The 20,954-nt window shown below is 51.2% G+C and overlaps 1 protein-coding gene across 5 annotated transcripts in view; it reads left to right on the top strand.

The window, feature by feature from the left end:
* The first annotated feature begins 89 nt into the window (after positions 1–89).
* The window catches only part of LOC140385079 (zinc transporter ZIP6-like), a 29,876-nt gene continuing 9,011 nt past the window's right edge, over positions 90–20,954 (top strand). For 2 of the 5 annotated variants that reach the window (XM_072466881.1, XM_072466885.1), the window contains exons 1-5: positions 1,991–2,712; positions 3,118–3,878; positions 5,207–5,378; positions 6,367–6,536; positions 11,189–11,335. In XM_072466881.1, coding sequence (XP_072322982.1) covers positions 3,120–3,878; positions 5,207–5,378; positions 6,367–6,536; positions 11,189–11,335 — 1,248 coding nt within the window. In that variant the 5' untranslated portion in view covers positions 1,991–2,712; positions 3,118–3,119. Of the gene's footprint in view, positions 160–1,840; positions 1,949–1,990; positions 2,713–3,117; positions 3,879–5,206; positions 5,379–6,366; positions 6,537–11,188; positions 11,336–20,954 lie in introns of those variants that run through there. The other 3 variants (XM_072466884.1, XM_072466882.1, XM_072466883.1) reach the window with 3 other exon arrangements.

Genomic DNA, 20,954 nt, shown 5'->3' on the forward strand with positions numbered 1-20,954 from the left:
CTCTCGATAGGGTCACTCCCTCTGTTGATGCTGCAGTTCTGTTCTCCATCTCATGGCGCCGCTACTGAGCCGCTCCCACTGCGGCTGCGCGGGATCCCGGCTGCTCGCGCGTCGATCGGCGGTTAGTGTGTGAGCGGAGCGGTCATCCTGGGCCGGGCGGTCAGTGTTCTCCCCGCGATAGGCCCCGGCCTCAGCCTCAGTTTGCGGCTCCCTCGGCGGGGGAGGGGGGGATCCAGGCGGAGATGAGAATCAGGGAGGAGGGGGGACGGCGGGGTGTGTGTGTGAGGGGGGGACAGTGAGGGGGGAGTGAGGGGGGGGTGAGCGGGGGACAGGGAGGGGGGGGGGGGGGGGTGAGCGGGGGGACAGGGGGGGGGGGGTGAGCGGGGGGACAGGGAGGGGGGGGTGAGCGGGGGGACAGGGAGGGGGGGTGAGCGGGGGACAGGGAGGGGGGTGAGCGGGGGGACAGGGAGGGGGGTGAGCGGGGGGACAGGGAGGGGGGGTGAGCGGGGGGGGTGAGAGGGGGGACAGGGAGGGGGGGGTGAGCGGGGGGACAGGGAGGGGGGGTGAGCGGGGGGACAGGGGGGGTGAGCGGGGGGACAGGGAGGGGGGGGTGAGAGGGGGGGACAGGGAGGGGGGGTGAGCGGGGGGGGCGGGGGGAAGGGAGGAGGGGGGGGGTGAGCGGGTGGACAGGGAGGAGGGGGACAGGGAGGAGCGGGTGAGCGGGGGGGACAGGGAGAGGGGGTGAGCGGGGGGACAGGGAGGGGGGGTGAGCGGGGGGACAGGGAGGGGGGGGTGAGAGGGGGGACAGGGAGGGGGGGGTGAGAGGGGGGGACAGGGAGGGGGGGGGTGAGAGGGGGGACAGGGAGGGGGGGGGGTGAGAGGGGGGACAGGGGGGGGGGTGAGAGGGGGGACAGGGAGGGGGGGTGGGCGGGGGGACAGGGAAGGGGGGGTGAGCGGGGGGGGCGGGGGGACGGGGGGGGTGAGCGGAGGGGGGGGGACAGGAGGGGGGGTGAGCGGGGGGACAGGGAGGGGGGGGGTGAGCGTGGGGGACAGGGAGGGGGGGTGAGCGGGGGGGCGGGGGGACGGTGAGGGGGGACAGGGAGGGTGGACAGGGAGGGGGGGGGTGAGAGGGGGGACAGGGAGGGGGGGTGAGAGGGGGGACAGGGGAGGGGGGGGTGAGAGGGGGGACAGGGAGGGGGGGTGAGAGGGGGGGGGTGAGAGGGGGGACAGGGAGGGGGGGGGTGAGAGGGGGGACAGGGAGGGGGGGGTGAGAGGGGGGGACAGGGAGGGGGGGGTGAGAGGGGGGACAGGGAGGGGGGGTGAGAGGGGGGACAGGGAGGGGGGGTGAGAGGGGGGGACAGGGAGGGGGGGACAGGGAGGGGGGGTGAGCGGGGGGACAGGGAGGGGGGGGTGAGCGGGGGGACAGGGAGGGGGGGTGAGAGGGGGGTCAGGGAGGGGGGTGGTGAGCGGGGGACAGGGGGGGGGTGAGCGGGGGGACAGGGAGGGGGGGGTGAGCGGGGGGGACAGGGAGGGGGGGGTGGTGTGCGGGGGGGACAGGGAGGGGGGGGTGAGCGGGGGGACAGGGAGGGGGGGGGTGAGCGGGGGGACAGGGAGGGGGGTGAGCGGGGGGAGGGGGGGGTGAGCGGGGGGGGGGACAGGGAGGGGGGGGGCAGGGAGGGGGGGCAGGGAGGGGGGTGAGGGGGACAGGGAGGGGGGGTGAGAGGGGGAGGGGGGTGAGGGGGGGACTGGGAGGGGGTTGAGGGGGGACAGGGAGGGGGGGTGAGGGGGGAAGGTTGGGTGTGTGTGAGGGGGGACAGGGAGGGGGTGAGAGAGGGTGGAGTATGGGGAGTTGAGGGGGACAGGGAATGAATGAATGAAAATCGCTCGTCACAAGTAGGCTTCAAATGAAGTTACTGTGAAAGGCCCCTAGTCACCAGGGGGGATGAGGGTGAGTGAAGGGGATATGGGAGGGGGGACGAGGGTGAGGGGTAACAAGAGGAGGTGTTGGTGCATGGCGCTGATGTGTTGAAGGTTGTGATGTTGGTGAAATCTGGGTGTTGTGGATGGTGGAATGGAATGAAACAAAGGAAGGACTTGCAATTTTACAGCACCGTTCACATCCTTCGGACAGACATGAAGAACTCTTCAATGCTATGATGTAGTAAACATGACAGCCATTTTACACACAGCAAGATCCCACGAAAAGGGAATGTGATTCTGATCAGATAGTGTGTTTTTTTTTTTCCGATTAAGTGGCAATATAGCGTGGCCAATCCACCTACCCTGCACATCTTTGGGTTGTGGGGGTGAGACCCACACAGACACGGGGAGAATGTGCAAATTCCACACAGACAGTGACCCGAGTCCGGATCAAGCCCGGGTCCTCAGCGCCATGAGGCAGCACCGATAACCACTGCGCCACCGTGCTGCCCAGATAATGTGTTTTTAGTCATGATGGTTGAGGGATAAATATTGATCTCAAGACACTGGGGAAACCTCCCCCTTACTCCTGGGATCTCATTTATTTATGTGCAAGAGCGGTCAGCATTTTTGTGGTTGTGGGAAAAGATTTTCAGGATGTGGGGTGTTGCTGGCATTTATTGCCCATCCCTAGCTGCTCTTGTGCTGATGTTCTTCAACTGCTGCTGGTTGCAGTTTTGACAGAATCGAGTCCAGCTATTTCCGACAGCAATTGAAGGGTCAAATCGTTTGGTGGGTACCCGGAAGCTTTTCAGAAATCCTTTAACAAATAAAATTGAGTGAGTTATAATCTTATTAAATAACAAAGTTTTGAAATACAAAATTTAAGAGCCTCATTCATATGAGCTGTACAGTGATCAAACTGCAAAATGAACAGGAAAGGCAAAGGATAAAAACTCCAGTACTGGAACTGAATACAAAGAGAAAATGCTGGAAAATCTTAGCAGGTCTGACAACATCTGTAGGGAGAGAATAGAGCTAACGTTTCGAGTCCAAATGACCCTTTGTCTAAGCTGGAACTGAATATGTTGGAAAATCGAAAGTCTGCATATATTAGGGTTGCTTTTCTATTTGTATAGTCCCTACAAATAAAACAGTAACTTGTGTATGTAATCTACTGTTTCTTTTTGGTGACAGGAATGACTCCCGTAGTGAGGTATCCACCTCTCCGGTTGTTTTTGACCTGCCTAGTGGTTTTCTTTAGGAATGGATACTGTGGTCATGCCGACCATGACACTGAATGCACAGTGCTCGGGGAACATGACCATCCACCTCAGCTGGATGCGATCACCACAAGTATGGACAGGAACAGGGCAGAGTTTGAGCAGAATTACTATCTGCACAAACTTTTTGACCAGTACGGAGAAAATGGTACCCTGACGGTGGAGGGCCTAGAGAAACTCCTGTGCAACATCGGAGTCGGTGGAGTCAGAACGATGAGAACTAAACACGAGCATTTTGATCATGTCACCAAGAAACATTTGGTATTGGCAGAAGGAAGCATTCATCGCCACTGCTGCCCAGAGTGCCAACATATTCGGGTGACAATTGGCTTAGAAACCACTTCCAAAGAGACTGAAAATTTTCCAAAGCATAGCCATCCATCAGGTCAGCACACATCGGGCACAACTCCACCATCAATAACCCCAGCTGGAGATAAATCTGAAACCAGAAGACACACGAGGCCAGCACGCAGTCCTGTTAGCGCAATTCCAGCTGTGGCAGATACACATCTGACAGCTGGGCTCAAAGCTGAGCTTGTCACTACTGGTGGTTACGGCACAGATACAGCTGACCAGCCACCGACCGAATATTCCACACACAAGGATGGTAAGGCAGCTCAGCGAAGAAATAATCCACTTGAAAACCACACGGATAAACACACAAAAGGAGAGGAGGTAATATTGTGTTTCATTCGATTTGCATACCCTGTGAGGGGCTGTCTTCCTGCGATCGGCGGTTTTTACTTAGCTCTATCAATCCAGAACAACTTGCATTTATATAGCACCCTTAACATAGTAAAACATCCCAAAGGTGTTTCACAGGAGAGCTACCAACTAAGATATGACAGCAAGCCACATAAGATCATCTTTGGGCAAGTGATCAATAGCTTGGTGGGAGGTTGATTTCAAAGAGCATCTTGAAAGAGGAGAGCGAGGTGGAGAGGTTTCGGGAGGGAATTTGCGTATATAAAGGCACAGCTGCCAATGGTGGAGCAATTAAAATCAGTGATGTACAAGAGGACCGAATTGGAGGAATGCAGAGATCCTGGAGGGTTGTAGGCTGGAGGTTAGAGAGATAAGGAGGGGCTAGGCCATGGAGGGATTTGAAAATACGAATGAGAATTTTAAATTCGAGGTGTTGCTGGACTAGTTTAGGTCAATGAGCACAGGTGTGATGGAGGAACGGGACTTGTGAGTTAGAACATGGACGGAGTTTTGGATGACCTGGAGCTCCTGGCGGGTGGGAGATGGGAGACTGGTCAGAAGAGCGTTGGAATAATCAAGTTTAGAGATAACAATTCAGTTGATCAGGCTACATGCCAAGGAGAAAGAGCATTCTGACAGCCAGAAATTTTATCTGTAGATTTTAGTTGCTTATTTTGGACGTAAATACATAGTGGAGGTTTTCTGTCCCTTGAGAGACCAAAAATAAGCAGAGAATAAAATAACGGAGGAAAGGTATCCAGGGCGCTCTCGTTCTCTTTGTACATGATTATTCCCCTCTCTCTTTTTACCGTATCCCCAATGCCCTGAACTGTCTGATATTCCCCTTGCAAACATACCCAACTGATCACCCCAGATGGTAACCTGAGGGGTGGGTTTAGACAGGTGACAATGACTGTGTTCTGGAACATACAACCCAGAAGTGCCTCATTCTCTACAAAAGTGAATATTGGAAGTCTGCGATTGAAACAGGAAATGCCGGAAAGAATCAGTAGGTCTGGCAGCATCTGTAGAGAGTAACGGTTTTAGGTCGATGACCTTCCATCAGAACTGATGCGGCAGAGTGCGGACAACCCTTTCCAGCTGAATCAGCTTTCCTATGTTTAGTGCAGATGGACTGCCCCTGATCTGCGATGGTGCATTTCAAAAGTTCTCTGCATCACCAGCCTTTAGTTAACATTGAGTTTCAACTGTGGCTTGCAGGGTCTTGACTGGTTTACAATAGAGGAGAAATAGGGTCAAACAGGCCTTTAACGTACGCACTGCTATTTCCCCTGCAGTGCCTGAATGCCGATAATTTACTCTCATCCCATGGAATGACCCCACAGACCACTCTGAACGCAGAGCAGTTTGGATACATTTGCCCTGCACTCTTGGATCAAATCGAGAGCAAGGCTTGCATCACACATGAAACTCGGGAGAAACGCACAGCTTCCTCCTCTGCTGGGGCAGGTGAATAATTTTATTTAATTTGGATTGAATGTTCCTTATCCTGCATAATATACATGTCCACTCCATGCAACGTCGCATAGACCATTCAACCTAAAGTTTGTTTTCTCTCTCCCTCGCTCACTCCCATTCACTCTCACTTTCTTCTCTTTGCCACCCCCCAGCTCTGCACATTGGTTGCCTTCATGTACTTCTCCAATTTCCCTTTTGAAAGTTATTATTGAATCTGCTTCCACCACCCTTTCAGGCAGTGCCTTCCAGAGCACAACAGTTTTTGTCAATCACCTTAAATCTGTGTTCCCCTGGTTACCAACCCTCCTGCCAGAGGAAACAGCTGTTCCTTATTTACTCGATCAAAACCCTTTGCAATTTTGAACACTTTTGTCAAATCTCCCCATAACCTTCGAAGGAGAACAATCCCAGCTTCTCCACTCCCACATAACTGAAGTATCTCATTCTTGATATCTCATTCTAGCAAATCCTGACTGGACCCTCTCCAACACCTTTCTCTAAAATTGAACGCAGCATTGCAGCTGAGGCCTAACCAGTGCTTAATAAAGGTTTAACCGAACCTTGTTGCTTTTATATTTTGTCTCTATTTATGAAGCCAGTTATGCCATATATCTTTATAACAGCTTTATCAACTTATGCTGACACCATGAAAGATTTGACTTTACTTATGATTGCGCAGAAGTTTTTCTCACAGAAACAGGGCATTTAGCCCAACCAGTCCATGTTGGTGTTTCTACGCCAAATGAGCCTCATCCCATCTAACTGTACCATCATAATCCTCTATTCCCTTCACTCTCATATACTTGTCTAGCTTCCCTTTAGATACTACACGCTTCAACCACTCCCTGACGGGGAGGATTGAAAATTGTTCAGTAATGTACTACATTGTTAAATCTGACTTGAATGGTTCGAAGTATATTTTGGGACCTGTAGTGCCGTGTTTTATTTTGTCTCTTTGGTTTTTTTTGTTTTAAAACAGCCTGGATCGGTGGCTTTGTGTCCGTCACTGTCATCAGTCTGCTGTCCTTGTTGGGTGTAATCTTCATGCCTTTAATGAATAAGATATTCTTCAAGTTTCTCCTGACGTTTTTGGTTGCTTTAGCTGTTGGGACGCTTAGTGGGGATGCGTTTTTACATCTCCTGCCACATGTAAGTGCCTTCTGTATGTGAGAAATAATTTTCCAAAAATGTGTTGCATTTTAGAGACCTGGTTAATCCACAGTGTCCCACATAGTGAGGCTGTGTCTTCATTCACTGTCCGATTAGTCTGTTAGACCCACTCGTCAACCAACAGTTTGTAATATCCCAGGAAAATGTTTTACTTTATAATGATCTATTTGCTTCATGATAATAGAACATAGAACAGTACAGAATGTGAAATATTTTCCAGTCCATGTTTGTTGTGAGCTTGTCTGAGGTTAAGGCAGTGCAATATCCTTCAACTGTTCACTTCAAACTTCGACATTTACAGAATGTCAAGTAATCATCACATCCTTAATGTAATCTAACCTTTTGGGGTTAGGTGAAGGGGATGAGGCAATAATTAGTGGGCAGCACGGTAGCATTGTGGTTAGCACAATTGCTTCACAGCTCCAGGGTCCCAGATTCGATTCACGGCTTGGGTCACTGTCTGTGCGGAGTCTGCACATTCTCCCCGTGTGTGCGTGGGTTTCCTCCGGGTGCTCCGGTTTCCTCCCACAGTCCAAAGATGTGCGCGTTCAGTGGATTGGCCATGATAAATTGCCCTTAGTGTCCAAAATTGCCCTTAGTGTCGGGTGGGGTTACTGGGTTATGGGGATAGGGTGGAGGTGTGGACCTTGGGTGGGGTGCTCTTTCTAAGAGCCGGTGCAGACTCGATGGGCCGAATGGCCTCCTTCTGCACTGTAAATTCTATGATTCTAGCATTTGGCTGTTCATCATGCATGTTGGAATTCAGGCCTTGTTGCCAGCTGTTGGGATTAACCATTGACCTTGAAGGAGACAGCGAATAATTAGGAAAGCTAGTAGAATATTATCGTTTATTGTGAGGGGAATTGAATACAAAACTAGGGAGGTTATGCTTCACTTGTACAGGGCACTGGTGAGGCCACATTTGGAGTATTGTGTACAGTTTTCATCTTTTTATCTAAGGAATGATGTAAATGCGTTAGTAACAGTTCAGAGAAGGTTTACCAGACTGATACATTGAATGGGTGGGTTGTCTGGTAAGGAAAGGTTGGACAGGCTAGGCTTATATCCACTGGAGTTTAGAAGAGTACGAGATGACTTGAGTGAAACGTTTAAAATCCTGAGGGGTATTGACAGGATGGATGTGGAGAGGATGTTTCCTCTTGTGGGAGAATCAGATCACTTGTTCAAAAATAAGGGGTCGCTCGTTTAAGACGGAGATCTGAGGAGAAATCTTTTGAGTGTCTGAGTCTTTGGAACTCTTTTCCTCAAAAGGCAGTGGAAGCAGAGTCTTTGAATATTTTTGAGGCAAAGATGGATAGAATCTGAATCAGCAAGGGGGTGAAAGGTTATGGGGGGGGAGGTAGACAAGTGGAGTAGAAGTTACAGTCAGATCAGCCATGATTTTGTTTAATGGTGGAGCAGGCTTGAGGGGCCGAGTGGCCGCCTCCTGCTCCTAGTTCATATGTTTGTGTGTAGGAGATGTGAGGACAGCTGCTTACACTGGGTCAAGTGGGTCAGGCTGAGATGTGAGGTGGTCATGGTCTTTATTTCCAGAGTGTTGGTCGATCCGGCACTGACACCTGGAACATGCACCTTGATGCTGGGAACTTGTGGAGATGTTATTTTATGTTACATTTATTTTTTTAAAGGAATACATTATAAATTTCAAGTCTGCACTAGATAACAATCTCTCTGGTTCAGAGTCACCAGTCACTCTACAACGTGGAGTGTGCCTATCCTACCCAATATCTATGTTCAATGATACTGCAACCCAGGGATTATAATGACAGATACATTTTGTGTATCTGTAACAACGGCATTGGTTCCTGCAGACAGTTCCCTGATTTGGGTGTCTGCAGCTCCCCAGAGGCCCAGGAGAAGGTTCCACCAGATGGCCATCTTTTAAGAATAAAAGCTATTCAAAAATTCCATCCTGTAAATGGTCAACAAAAAATAAATCAAACTGATCACTGCCAATATCAGTGATGCCCTTTTTATCATTAAGAATGATATCTAGACATGGGCTTGAGGCGGGCCCAAAAAAGGGGATGGCTGATCGGCAATGGGGGGGTGCAATGATCCCCCCCAGCTAGGATGATCACCTGGAATGTTTGAGGGTTAAATAGGCCGGTCAAGAGGGCACGTGTGTTCGTGCATCTTAGGGAACTGAAGGTGGACGTGGTAATGTTGCACGAGACGCACCTTCGAGTAACTGACCAGATTAGATTGAGGACAGGCTGGGTCAGTCAGGTCTTTCACTCGGGACTGGATTCAACGACCAGAAGGGTCGCGATCCTGTTCAATAAGCGGGTGATGTTTCAGGCGGTTAGAATAGTTTTGGATGTGGGAGGTCGGTACATTATGGTCAGTGGGAAACTGGAGGGGATGCAGGTGGTATTAGTAAATGTGTATGTGCAAAATTGGGATAGGCGAGGGGACAGGAGAGGTGATTGGGGGAGCTGCCGTTTAGATTAGTAGAGGGAAGCTTTAGGTACCTACGCATTCAAGTGGCACGGGAATTGGACCGGCTGCATAAATTAAATCTGGCCCGACTAGTAGACCAAATGAAGGACGATTTTCTGAGATGGGACGCGCTTCCATTGTCACTGGCTGGGAGGGTGCAGATGGTGAAGATGACAGTCCTCCCTAGATTCCTGTTTATATTTCGGTGTCGCCCCATCTTTATTCCGCGGTCCTTTTTTAAACGGGTCAACAAAGTGATCACTGGCTTTGTTTGGGTGGGCAAGACCCCACCCTTCGAGTAAGGAAGGTAATGCTTGAGCAGAGTCGGGGAGAGTGCGGGCTGGCGCTGCCAAATTTTAGTAACAATTGCTGGGCGGCGAATATAGCCATGATCAGGAAGTGGGTGGTGGGGAGGGGTCGGCATGGGAGCGTTTGGAGGTGACTTCATGTAAGGGCACCAGTCTAGAGGCGTTGGTAACTGCGCCTCTGCCGTTCCTGTCGGCACGGTACTCCACCAGCCCCGTGGTGGTGGCGGCCCTGAGAGTCTGGGGGCAATGGAGGAGACGTGTGGGAGCAGAGGGAGCATCGGTCTGGGCCCCAATCTGTGATAACCACCGGTTTGCCCCGGGGAGTATGGACGGGGTGTTCTGGATATGGCGGAGAGCAGGGATTGAGAGGATGGGGGACATGTTTATGGAGGAGAGCTTTCCGAGTATGAGGGTGCTGGAGGAGAAGTTTGGGTTGGCGAGGGGAAACATATTCTGGTATCTTCAGGTGCGGGACGTAAACAAGTGTCAACCTTCCCGCTCGTACCGCTAAAGGAGATTCAGGACAGGGTAGTTTCCAGAGGGTGGGTAGGAGAAGGGAGCGTCTCTGACATTTACAAGGAACTTACGGGGTCAGAGGAGATGCAGACCGAGGAGCTGAAGCGCAAATGGGAGGAGGAGCTGGGAGGAGAGATAGAGGATGGTCTATGGGCAGACACGTTGAGTAAAGTCAACGCGTCTGCAACATGTGCCAGGCTCAGCCTGATACAATTCAAGGTCGTTCACCGGGCTCACATGACAGTGGCCCAGATGAGCAGATTCTTTGGGGTGGAAGACAAGTGTGCAAAATGTGCGGGAGGACCAGCGAACCATGTCCACATGTTCTGGGCATGTCCGAAGCTTAGGGGATTTTGGCAGGGGTTTTCAGATGTCATGTCCACGGTGTTAAAAACAAGGGTGGCACTGAGTGCAGAGGTGGCGATTTTCAGGGTGTCGGAAGACCCGGGAATCCAGGAGGAGAAAGAGGCAGACTTTCTGGCCTTTGCCTCCCTGGTAGCCCGGAGACGGATACTATTAGCTTGGAGGGATTCAAAGCCCCCGAAGTCAGAGACCTGGCTATCGGACATGGCTAGCTTTCTCTGTTTGGAGAAAATCAAGTTCGCCTTGAGAGGGTCACTGTTAGGGTTCGCCCGGAGGTGGCAACCGTTCATCGACTTCTTCGCGGAAAATTAATCGTCAGCAGAAGAGGGGGGGGGGGGGGTTAGTTTAGCTTAGAGTAGGGGGTTAATAAAGGTGGGACCTGTAAGGAAGGGAGACGGCTTTTTCATGTACATTGTTTATTTTGTTGTTACAATACCAGAAATATCTCAATAAAATGTTTATTAAAAAAAAAAGAATGATATCTAGATGATAAGCCTCATACCTATTGTAACACTGGGGTGATGTGAGACCATTGCTGTAGCTGACGTTGGAGGTGGGGAGATCCTGTCTCCTCCCCTCCAGATCAGTTAATTACAGTTGGCAGCACTTTATTTTCCCAGCAATCCTCATGACGCTCCTTCTCGGACTACCATGTTTAAATCGGGCAAACCCAGCAACATGTCTGGGGTGGGGGTGGATTTGATGTCTGTCTTGTGGGGTAAAAAAGATGAGAATTAGCCAGTGTGTGTCAGTGCGTGTTCATAAGCTGACGTACCTTATCCTCTGTTCAGTTTAATACTGCTCCACGAGTTGAGCGCCGATGGCTTCCACTGGCACCTAGTGTGGGAGGGGGTGTGATTAGAGATGGGTAATAAACATCAACCTTGCCAATGAGGCCAGAAAATGGAATGAAAGAGTTGGGCGTAATGGTATTTTCCTGTTTCAAAATTAATTTTAAAATGTTGATGTTCTTGCCTGCAGTCACAAAGTGTGCATCACCATGGTGTAGAAGACCACAATCACCTGGATTCTGTTTGGAAAGGCCTCACTGCTCTTGGTGGTCTTTACTTTATGTTTCTTATTGAACATCTCATAACATTAATTAAACTGTACAAAGATAAAAAGAAGGTAAGAACTGCAATTAATTGTCACAAATGTTAATGAGGGAGATTTTTTATGACAATAAATGTTAGTTCAGAATTTTAATTATTTTAATAATCTTTATTGTCACAAGTCGGCTTATATTAACATTGCAATGAAGTTACTGTGAAAAGCCCCTAGTCACCACACTCCGGCGCCTGTTCGGGTACACTGAGGAAGAATTCAGAATGTCCAATTCACCTAACAGCATGTCTTTCGGGACTTGTGAGAGGAAACCGGAGCTCCCGGAGGAAACCCACGCAGGCACGGGGAGAACATGCAGACTCCGCACAGACAGTGACCCAAGCCGGGAATCTAACCTGGGACCCTGGCTCTGTGAAGCATCAGTGCTAGACTGGTAAATGCTGGACATACTCAGCAGGTCAGGCAGCATCTGTGGAGTGGGAAACAGAGTTAATGTTTCAGCACAATGACCTTTCATCAGAACTGGCCTGAAATGTTAACCCTGTTTCTCTATCCACAGATGTTGTCGGGCCAACTGCATGCTTACAGCATTTTCGATTTTACTTCAGAGTTCCAGCATCTGCAGTATTTTGCTTTTGTATTTAGTTTGCTGGTAACTGTTTTGAGTGTTCAGCAATGCTGGTCCCGTCCCCTTTTGGATATCCAAATAAGAAAAGGAATTTTTATGTGGTGGCCTTCGTTATAAATGTTCTCATTGACAGTTAGTTAATAAATTAATCTTAACTGGCATCAAATAATTTTATATTCATTCATGGGATGTGGGCGTCGCTAACTGGGCCAGCATTTATTACCCATCCCTAATTGCCCTTGAACTGAGTGTCTTGCTCGGCCATTTCAGAGGGCAGTTAAGAGTGAATCACATTGCTGTGGGCCTGGAGTCACGTATAGGTCAGACCGGGTAAGGACGGCAGTGACTGGTAAGTAGTTTTTCTGTTTTCTTTTTCTTTTCATTGGTATTTTTTTTTTTCTTCGTTGTTTATTTTTTTTTGGAAATTGTAGTTGTTGAAGTTAACCGAAGGTTTAAGACATGGCAGGAGATCTCAGACCCGTGTCATGCTCCTCGTGTGCGATGTGGGAGCTCAGGGACAAGAAGTGTGTCCAGTTGCAGCTCCTGTTAGACCGCTTGACGGCTCTGGAGCTGCGGATGGACTCACTTTGGAGCATCCGCGATGCTGAGGAAGTCGTGGATAGCATGTTTAGCGAGTTGGTCACCCCGCAGGTGAAAGGTACTGAGGGAGATAGAAAATGGGTGATCAAAAGACAGAGCAAGAGTAGGAAGACAGTGCAGGCGTCCCCTGCGGTCATCTCCCTGCAAAACAGATATACCGCTTTGGATACTGTTGAGGGTGATGGCTCACCAGGGGAAGGCAGCAGCAGCCAAGTTCATGGTACCGTGGCTGGCTCTGCTGCGCAGCTGGGCAGGAAGAAGACTGGCAGGGTTATTGTAATAGGGGACTCAATCGTAAGGGGACTGGACAGGCGGTTCTGCGGACGCAATCGAGACTCCAGGATGGGATGTTGCCTCCCTGGTGCAAGGGTCAAGGATGTCTTGGAGCGGCAGCAGGACATTCTGGGGGGGGGGGGGTGAACAGCCAGCTGTCGTGGTGCACATAGGCACCAACGATATAGGTAAATAACGGGACGAGGTCCTACAAGCTGAATTCAGGGAGTTAGGAGTTAAACTAAAAAGTAGGACCCCAAAGGTAGTAATCTCAGGATTGCTACCAGTGACACGAGCTAGTCAGAGTAGGAATGTCAGGATAGATAGGATGAATGCGTGGCTCGAGAGATGGTGCAAAAGGGAGGGATTCAAATTCCTGGGGCATTGGAACCGGTTCTGGGAGAGGTGGGACCAGTACAAACCGGACGGTCTGCACCTGGGCAGGACTGGAACCGATGTCCTGGGGGGGGGGGGGGGGGGGTTGTTTGCTAGAGCTGTTGGGGAGAGTTTAAACTAATGTGGCAGGGGGATGGGAACCAATGCAGGAAGTTGGAAGGTAGTAAAACAGGGATAGAAACAAAAGGCAGTAAGGGGGAAAGGGTAAGGCAGAGAAGCCTTAGTCAAAAATCAAAAAGGGCGACAGTACAAGGTACAGTGACTGAGGGGAGCTCAGTGAATAGGACCCAGGAATACTAAAAGGAATAAAACGGGAAGTAAAAACATTAATGGTAAGCGACGTGGCAGGTTGTTACATGAAGATATGGGTTCAACGGCAAGGAAAATTAGGAGAAAAGTTAAGAGGAAATATAACTTGGGAGAGGTTACTGATCGAGGTGTTAAGATTCAGAACAGAGGTAAAAAAGTCAACATAAGTGTACTTTACTTGAATGCTCGTAGTATTCGTAATAAGGTAAATGAGTTGATGGCACAAATCATCGTGAATGACTATGATTTAGTGGCCATTACTGAAACATGGTTAAAGGGTGGTCACGACTGGGAGTTAAATATCCGAGGGTATCAAACTATTCGGAAGGACAGAGTGGATGGTAAGGGAGGTGGTGTAGCTCTGTTATTTAAGGATGACATCCGGGCAATAGTAAGGGATGACATCGGTGCTATGGAGGATAAGGTTGAATCCATTTGGGTGGAAATCATGAATAGTAAGGCGAAAATGTCACTGATAGGAGTAGTCTATAGGCCACCAAATAGTAACATTATGGTGGGGCAGGCAATAAACAAAGAAATAACTGGTGCATGTAGAAATGGTACAGCAGTTATCATGGGGGATTTAAATCTACATGTCGATTGGTTTAACCAGTTCGGTCAAGGCAGTCTTGAGGAGGAGTTTATAGAATGTATCCGCGATAGTTTCCTAGAACAGTATGTAATGGAACCTACGAGGGAACAAGCGGTCCTAGATCTGGTCCTGTGTAATGAGACAGGATTGATTCAGGATCTCATAGTTAGGGATCCTCTCGGAAGGAGCGATCACAATATGGTGGAATTTAAAATACAGATGGAGGGTGAGAAGGTAAAATCAAACACTAGTGTTTTATGCTTAAACAAAGGAGATTAAAATGGGATGAGAGAAGAACTAGCTAAGGTAGACTGGGAGCAAAGACTGTATGGTGAAACGGTTGAGGAACAGTGGAGAACCTTCCAAGCGATTTTTCACAGTGCTCAGCAAAGGTTTATACCAACAAAAAGGAAGGACGGTAAAAAGAGGGAAAATCGGCCGTGGATATCTAAGGAAATAAGGGAGACTATCAAATTGACGGAAAAAGCATACAAAGTAGCAAAGATTAGTGGGAGACTAGAGGACTGGGAAATCTTTAGGGGGCAACAGAAAGCTACTAAAAAAGCTATAAAGAAGAGTAAGATAGATTATGAGAGTAAACTTGCTCAGAATATAAAAACAGATAATAAAAGTTTCCACAAATATGTAAAACAAAAAAAGAGTGGCAAAGGTAAATATTGGTCCTTTAGAGGATGAGAAGGGAGATTTAATAATGGGAGATGAGGAAATGGCTGAGGAACTGAACAGGTTTTTTGGGTCGGTCTTCACAATGGAAGATACAAATAACATGCCAGTGATTTATGGAAATGAGACTATGACAGGTGAGGACCTTGAGAGGATTGTTATCACTAAGGAGGTAGTGATGGGCAAGCTAATGGGGCTAAAGGTAGACAAGTCTCCTGGCCCTGATGGAATGCATCCCAGAGTGCTAAAAGAGATGGCTAGGGAAATTGCAAATGCACTAGTGATAATTTACCAAAATTCACGAGACTCTGGGGTGGTCCCGGCTGATTGGAAATTAGCAAACGTGACACCACTGTTTAAAAAAGGAGGTAGGCAGAAAGCGAGTAATTATAGGCCAGTGAGCTTAACTTCGGTAGTAGGGAAGATGCTGGAATCTATCATCAAGGAAGAAATAGTGAAGCATCTGGATGGAAATTGTCCCATTGGGCAGACGCAGCATGGGTTCATAAAGGGCAGGTCGTGCCTAAATAATTTAGTGGAATTTTTTGAGGACATTATCAGTGCGGTCGATAACGGGGAGCCAGTAGATGTGGTATATCTGGATTTCCAGAAAGCCTTTGACAAGGTGCCACACAAAAGGTTGCTGCATAAGATAAAGATGCATGGCATTAAGGGGAAAGTAGTAGCATGGATAGAGGATTGGTTAATTAATAGAAAGCAAAGAGTGGGGATTAATGGGTGTTTCTCTGGTTGGCAATCAGTAGCTAGTGGTGTCCCTCAGGGATCAGTGTTGGGCCCACAATTGTTCACAATTTACATAGATGATTTGGAGTTGGGGACCAAGGGCAATGTGTCCAGGTTTGCAGATGACACTAAGATGGGTGGTAAAGCAAAAAGTGCAGAGGATACTGGGAGTCTCCAGAGGGATTTGGATAGGCTAAGTGAATGGGTTAGGGTCTGGCAGATGGAATACAATGTTGACAAATGTGAGGTTATCCATTTTGGTAGGAATAACAGCAAAAGCGATTATTATTTAAATGATAAAATATTAAAACATGCTGCAGTGCAGAGAGACCTGGGTGTGCTAGTACATGAGTCGCAAAAAGTTGGTTCACAGGTGCAACAGGTGATTAAGAAGGCAAATGGAATTTTGTCCTTCATTGCTAGAGGGATGGAGTTTAAGACTAGGGAGGTTGTGCTGCAATTGATAAGGTGTTAGTGAGGCCACACCTGGAGTATTGTGTTCAGTTTTGGTCTCCTTGAGAAAGGACGTACTGGCACTGGAGGGTGTGCAGAGGAGATTCACTGGGTTAATCCCAGAGCTGAAGGAGTTGGATTATGAGGAGAGGTTGAGTAGACTGGGACTATACTCGTTGGAATTTAGAAGGATGAGGGGGGGATCTTATCGAAACATATAAAATTGTGAAGGGAATAGATAGGATAGATGCGGGCAGGTTGTTTCCACTGGCGGGTGAAAGCAGAACTAGTGGGCATAGCCTCAAAATAAGGTGAAGTAGATTTAGGACTGAGTTTAGGAGGAACTTCTTCACCCAAAGGGTTGTGAATCTATGGAATTCCTTGCCCAGTGAAGCAGTAGAGGCTCCTTCATTAAATGTTTTTAAGATAAAGATAGACTGCCGGTTGCGGCTATGGACTTCTGGTTGCGGCTATGCGGAGCTAAGTCGCACATTCGGCGGCTCCCGCAAAAACTGACTTTTGGGCTCTTTTCAGGGCCCCCAATGGCACTTTTTCGAAGTTTCCCGGTGTGGGAAGGAGTCAACAACAGCTCCCCGTCAGTATATGGCTTCAACTAGGAGCGGGGCGACAAAAAAGGTGGTGGTGGACCCGAAGACGGTGCGAGGGAAGAAGGACAAAATGGCGGAGGGCGGAGACCAGGCAGCGTGGATGCAGTGGGCGGAAGAGCAGCAGGAGGGTATCCAGCGCTGCTTCAGAGAGATTAAAACGGACTTGCTAGAGCCAATGAAGGCGTCTGTTAATAAGCTGCTGGAGACACAGACGGCCCAGGGAGTGGCGATCCGCGAGGCTCGACAAAAGATCTCTGACAATGAGGACGAGATCATAGGCCTGGCGGTAAAGGTGGAGGTGCACGAGGCGCTCCACAAGAAGTAGCAGGAGCGGTTCGAGGAGATGGAGAATCGGTCGAGGCGGAAGAATCTGCGGATTCTGGGCCTCCTGGAGGGGCCGGACGTGGGGGCCTATGTGGTCACCATGTTGAACTCGCTGATGGGAGCGGGGTCCTTCCAGGGGCCCCTGGAGCTGGAAGGGGCCCATAGAGTGCTGGCGAGGAGGCCCAAGGCTAACGAGCCTCCGCGGGCGGTGCTGGTGAGGTTCCATCGGTTCGTCGATCGGGAGTGTGTGCTCAGGTGGGCCAAGAAGGAGAAGAGCAGCAGGTGGGAGAACGCGGAGGTTCGGATATATCAGGACTGGAGTGCGGAGGTGGTGAAGAGGAGGGCCGGGTACAATCGAGCAAAGGCATTGCTGCACAGGAAGGGAGTGAAGTTTGGCGCGACTGTGGGTTACCTACAAGGACCGGCACCATTATTTTGAGTCTCCGGAGGAGGCGTGGGCGTTTGTTCAGGCCGCGAAGTTGGACACGGATTGAGGGTCGGGACGGGCGATTGGGACTGCGGCTGATATGCTATGTTTATTTTTGTTTCGAGGGGGGGGCCTTTGTATTGCGCCGGGTTTCTTTTTCTTTGTGTTTTTTCTCTTTTGGGTCAGTGAGGGTGGCTTGGGCGGGTCGGGCACTGTTTTGGTTGGGTTGGTCGGGGGGGTGCTCTTGGAGGTGAGATGGGGCCCCGCGGGGGGAGGGGGAGGCCCGAATCAGGGGTGAGGGGACCGGGCCTGTAAAAGGAGCTGCGTCAGAGGTGTCGGGGCCTGGTAGGTGGAAAGGGCGGGCTTTTTCCCGCGCTGAAGACTGGAGAGGGCGGGGCCGGGGCGGGGAAGCGAGGGTTGTTTCTCGCGCTTAGAACGGAAGGTGGAGGGAGAGAGCCTATGGATGGGGACGGGAGAGGAGGGTGTGCCACACAATGGGAGGAGTCGAAGGAGAGGCGGGAGTGGCCAGGGTCAGCAGGAGTCAGCTGACTTGCAGAAGTGCAATGGGGGGAAGTAAATCAGCTAGGATGGGTCCTAGTTTGGGTGGGGGGGAGGGAATCGAGTTGCTGCTGCTATGGTCAAGGAGGATCTGGAGCGAGTGGGGGGGGGGGTCAAGACGGGGGTATGCCGCTGTGGGGAACGGGCCGGGTGTGGGGTGCGGGCGCGTGGCTGGCCGAGGAGGGGTCATGGCTAGTCGGCGGGGGAGGGGGGCGGGTAGCCCCCTGATCCGACTGATAACCCTGGAATGTAAGGGGGGGACTGAATGGGCCGGTCAAGCGGGCCCAGGGTGTTCGCGCACCTGAAGGGGCTCAAGGAGGATGTGGTTATGCTTCAGGAGACACACCTGAAGGTGATAGACCAGGTACGATTGAGGAAAGGGTGGGTAGGTCAGGTGTTTCACTCTGGGCTGGATGCCAAAAATCGAGGGTGGCGATCTTGGTGGGAAAGAAGGTGTCGTTTGAGGCGTCGAGCATTGTGGCAGATAATGGCGGCAGGTACATAATGGTAAGTGATAAGTTGCAGGGAGAGAGGGTGGTACTGGTCAATGTGTATGCCCCGAACTGGGACGATGCGGGTTTTATGCGGCATATGTTGGGTTGGATCCCGGACTTGGAAGTGGGAGGCCTGATAATGGGGGGAGACTTTAACACGGTGTTGGATCCGGCACTGGATCGCTCCAGGTCTAGGACGGGTAGGAAGCCGGCGGCGGCTAGAATGTTGAGGGGATTTATGGACCAAATGGGAGGGGTGGACCCTTGGAGATTTGCAAGGCCGGGGGCGAGGGAATTTTCATTCTTCTCACATGTCCATAAGGCTTATTCTCGAATCGACTTTTTCATTTTGAGTAGGGCGCTGATAGCGAGAGTAGAGGATACCGAGTATTCGGCAATAGCCATTTCGGACCACGCCCCGCATTGGGTGGACTTGGAGATGGGGGAGGAGAGGGACCAGCGCCCGCTGTGGCGCTTGGAGGTGGGGCTGTTGGCAGACGAGGAGGTGAGCGAGCGGGTCCGAGGAAGTATAGAGAGATACCTTGAGACCAACGACAACGGGGAGGTCCGAGTGGGGATGGTATGGGAGGCACTGAAGACGGTGGTGAGGGGAGAGCTGATCTCCATTAGGGCCCACTAGGAGCGGAGGGAGCGGGAGAGGCTGGTGGGGGAGATGGTGAGGGTAGACAGGAGGTATGCGGAGGAGCCCGAGGAAGGATTGTTGAGGAAGAGGCGGAGCCTCCAGGCCGAATTCGACCTGGTGACCACCAGGAAGGCGGAGGTGCAGTGGAGGAAGGCCCAGGGGGCGATTTAAGAGTATGGGGAAAAGGCAAGCTGAATGCTGGCACATCAGCTTCGGAAGCTGGACGCAGCTAGGGAGATCGGGGGATTTAAGGACAGGGGAGGGAGTGTGGTGCGGAGTGGAGTTGGCATCAATCGGGTCTTCAGGGACTTCTACGAGGAACTGTACCGATCCGAGCCCCCACGGGAGAAGGGAGGGATGGGCCGCTTCCTGGACCAATTGAGGTTTCCAAAGGTGGAAGAGGGACTGGTGGCGGGATTGGGGGCCCCAATTGGGCTGGAGGAGCTGATCAAAGGGATAGGAAGCATGCAGGCGGGGAAGGCACCGGGGCCGGACGGTTTCCCGGTCGAATTCTATAAAAAATATATGGACCTGTTGGGCCCGCTGATAGGACCTTCAATGAGGCAAGGGAGGGGGGGGGCGGGCTTTGCCCCCGACGATGTCCCGGGCACTGATCTCCTTGATCCTGAAGCGGGACAAGGATCCCCTGCAGTGTGGGTCTTACAGACCGATTTCCTTGCAAAATGTAGATGCCAAGGTGCTGGCGAAGGTCTTAACCCCGAGGATTGAGGATTGTGTGCTGCAGATCATCCATGAAGACCAGACTGGGTTTGTGAAGGGGAGGCAGTTGAACGCGAATGTGCGGAGGCTTTTGAACGTTATCATGATGCCAGCGAGGGAGGGGGAGGCGGAGATAGTGATGGCGATGGACGCTGAGAAGGCCTTTGATAGGCTAGAGTGGGGGTACCTGTGGGGGGTGCTGAAGAGGTTCGGTTTGAGGAGGAGTTTGTCAGGTGGGTTAGGCTGTTTGTTGTATGAGGTCCCGATGGCGAATGTGGCCACAAACAGGAGGAGGTCCGAGTACTTTCGGCTGCACCGAGGGGACAAGACAGGGGTGTCTCTTATCCCCCCTGCTTTTCGCACTGGCGATTGAACCCCTGGCTATGGCACTGAGGGAGTCCAGGAACTGAAGGGGGTTGGTGCGTAGTGGGGAGGAGCATAGGGTGCCACTTTATGTGGACGACCTGCTGCTGTATGTGGCGGACCCGGTGGAAGGAATGCCGGAGGTAATGAGGATTGTTAGGGAATTCGGGGACTTTTCAGGGTACAAGCTCAACATGGGGAAGAGCGAGCTGTTCGTAGTTCATCCAGGGGACCAGGAGAGGGGGATTGGCGAGCTCCCACTAAAAAAGGCGGAGAGGAGCTTCAGGTATCTGGGAGTCCAGGGTGGCCAGGAGCTGGGGGAACCTGCATAGGCTTAATTTTACAAGGCTGGTGGAGCAAATGGAGCAGGAGTTCAAGAGGTGGGACGCGTTGCCGCTGTCCTTGGCAGGTAGGGTGCAGTCAATCAAAATGACGGTGCTCCCAAGGTTTTTGTTCCCATTCCAGTGCCTCCCCGTGTTTATCCCGAAGGCTTTTTTCAGGCCGGTTAACAGGAGTATAATGGGGTTTGTGTGGGCGCGAGGGACTCCGAGGGTGAGAAGGGTGTTCCTGGAGCGGAGTAGAGATAGGGGGGGACTGGCGCTGCCCAACCTCTGGATACTACTGGGCCGCCAATGCGACGATGGTGCGCAAGTGGGTGATGGAGGGGGCTGCATGGAAGAGGCTGGAGACGGCGTCTTGCGTGGGTACGAGTCTGGGGGCGCTGGCAACGGCGCCGCTGCCGCTCCCTCCAAGGAGGTATACCACGAGTCCGGTGGTGGTGGCTGCCCTCAAAATGTGGGGGCAGTGGAGGCGGCACAGGGGGGAAGTGGGGGCCTCGGCGGGGACCCCATTACGGGGGAACCACT

The sequence above is a fragment of the Scyliorhinus torazame genome, chromosome 11 (assembly GCF_047496885.1).
Source record: "Scyliorhinus torazame isolate Kashiwa2021f chromosome 11, sScyTor2.1, whole genome shotgun sequence".
Classification (NCBI taxonomy): Eukaryota; Metazoa; Chordata; class Chondrichthyes; order Carcharhiniformes; family Scyliorhinidae; genus Scyliorhinus; species Scyliorhinus torazame.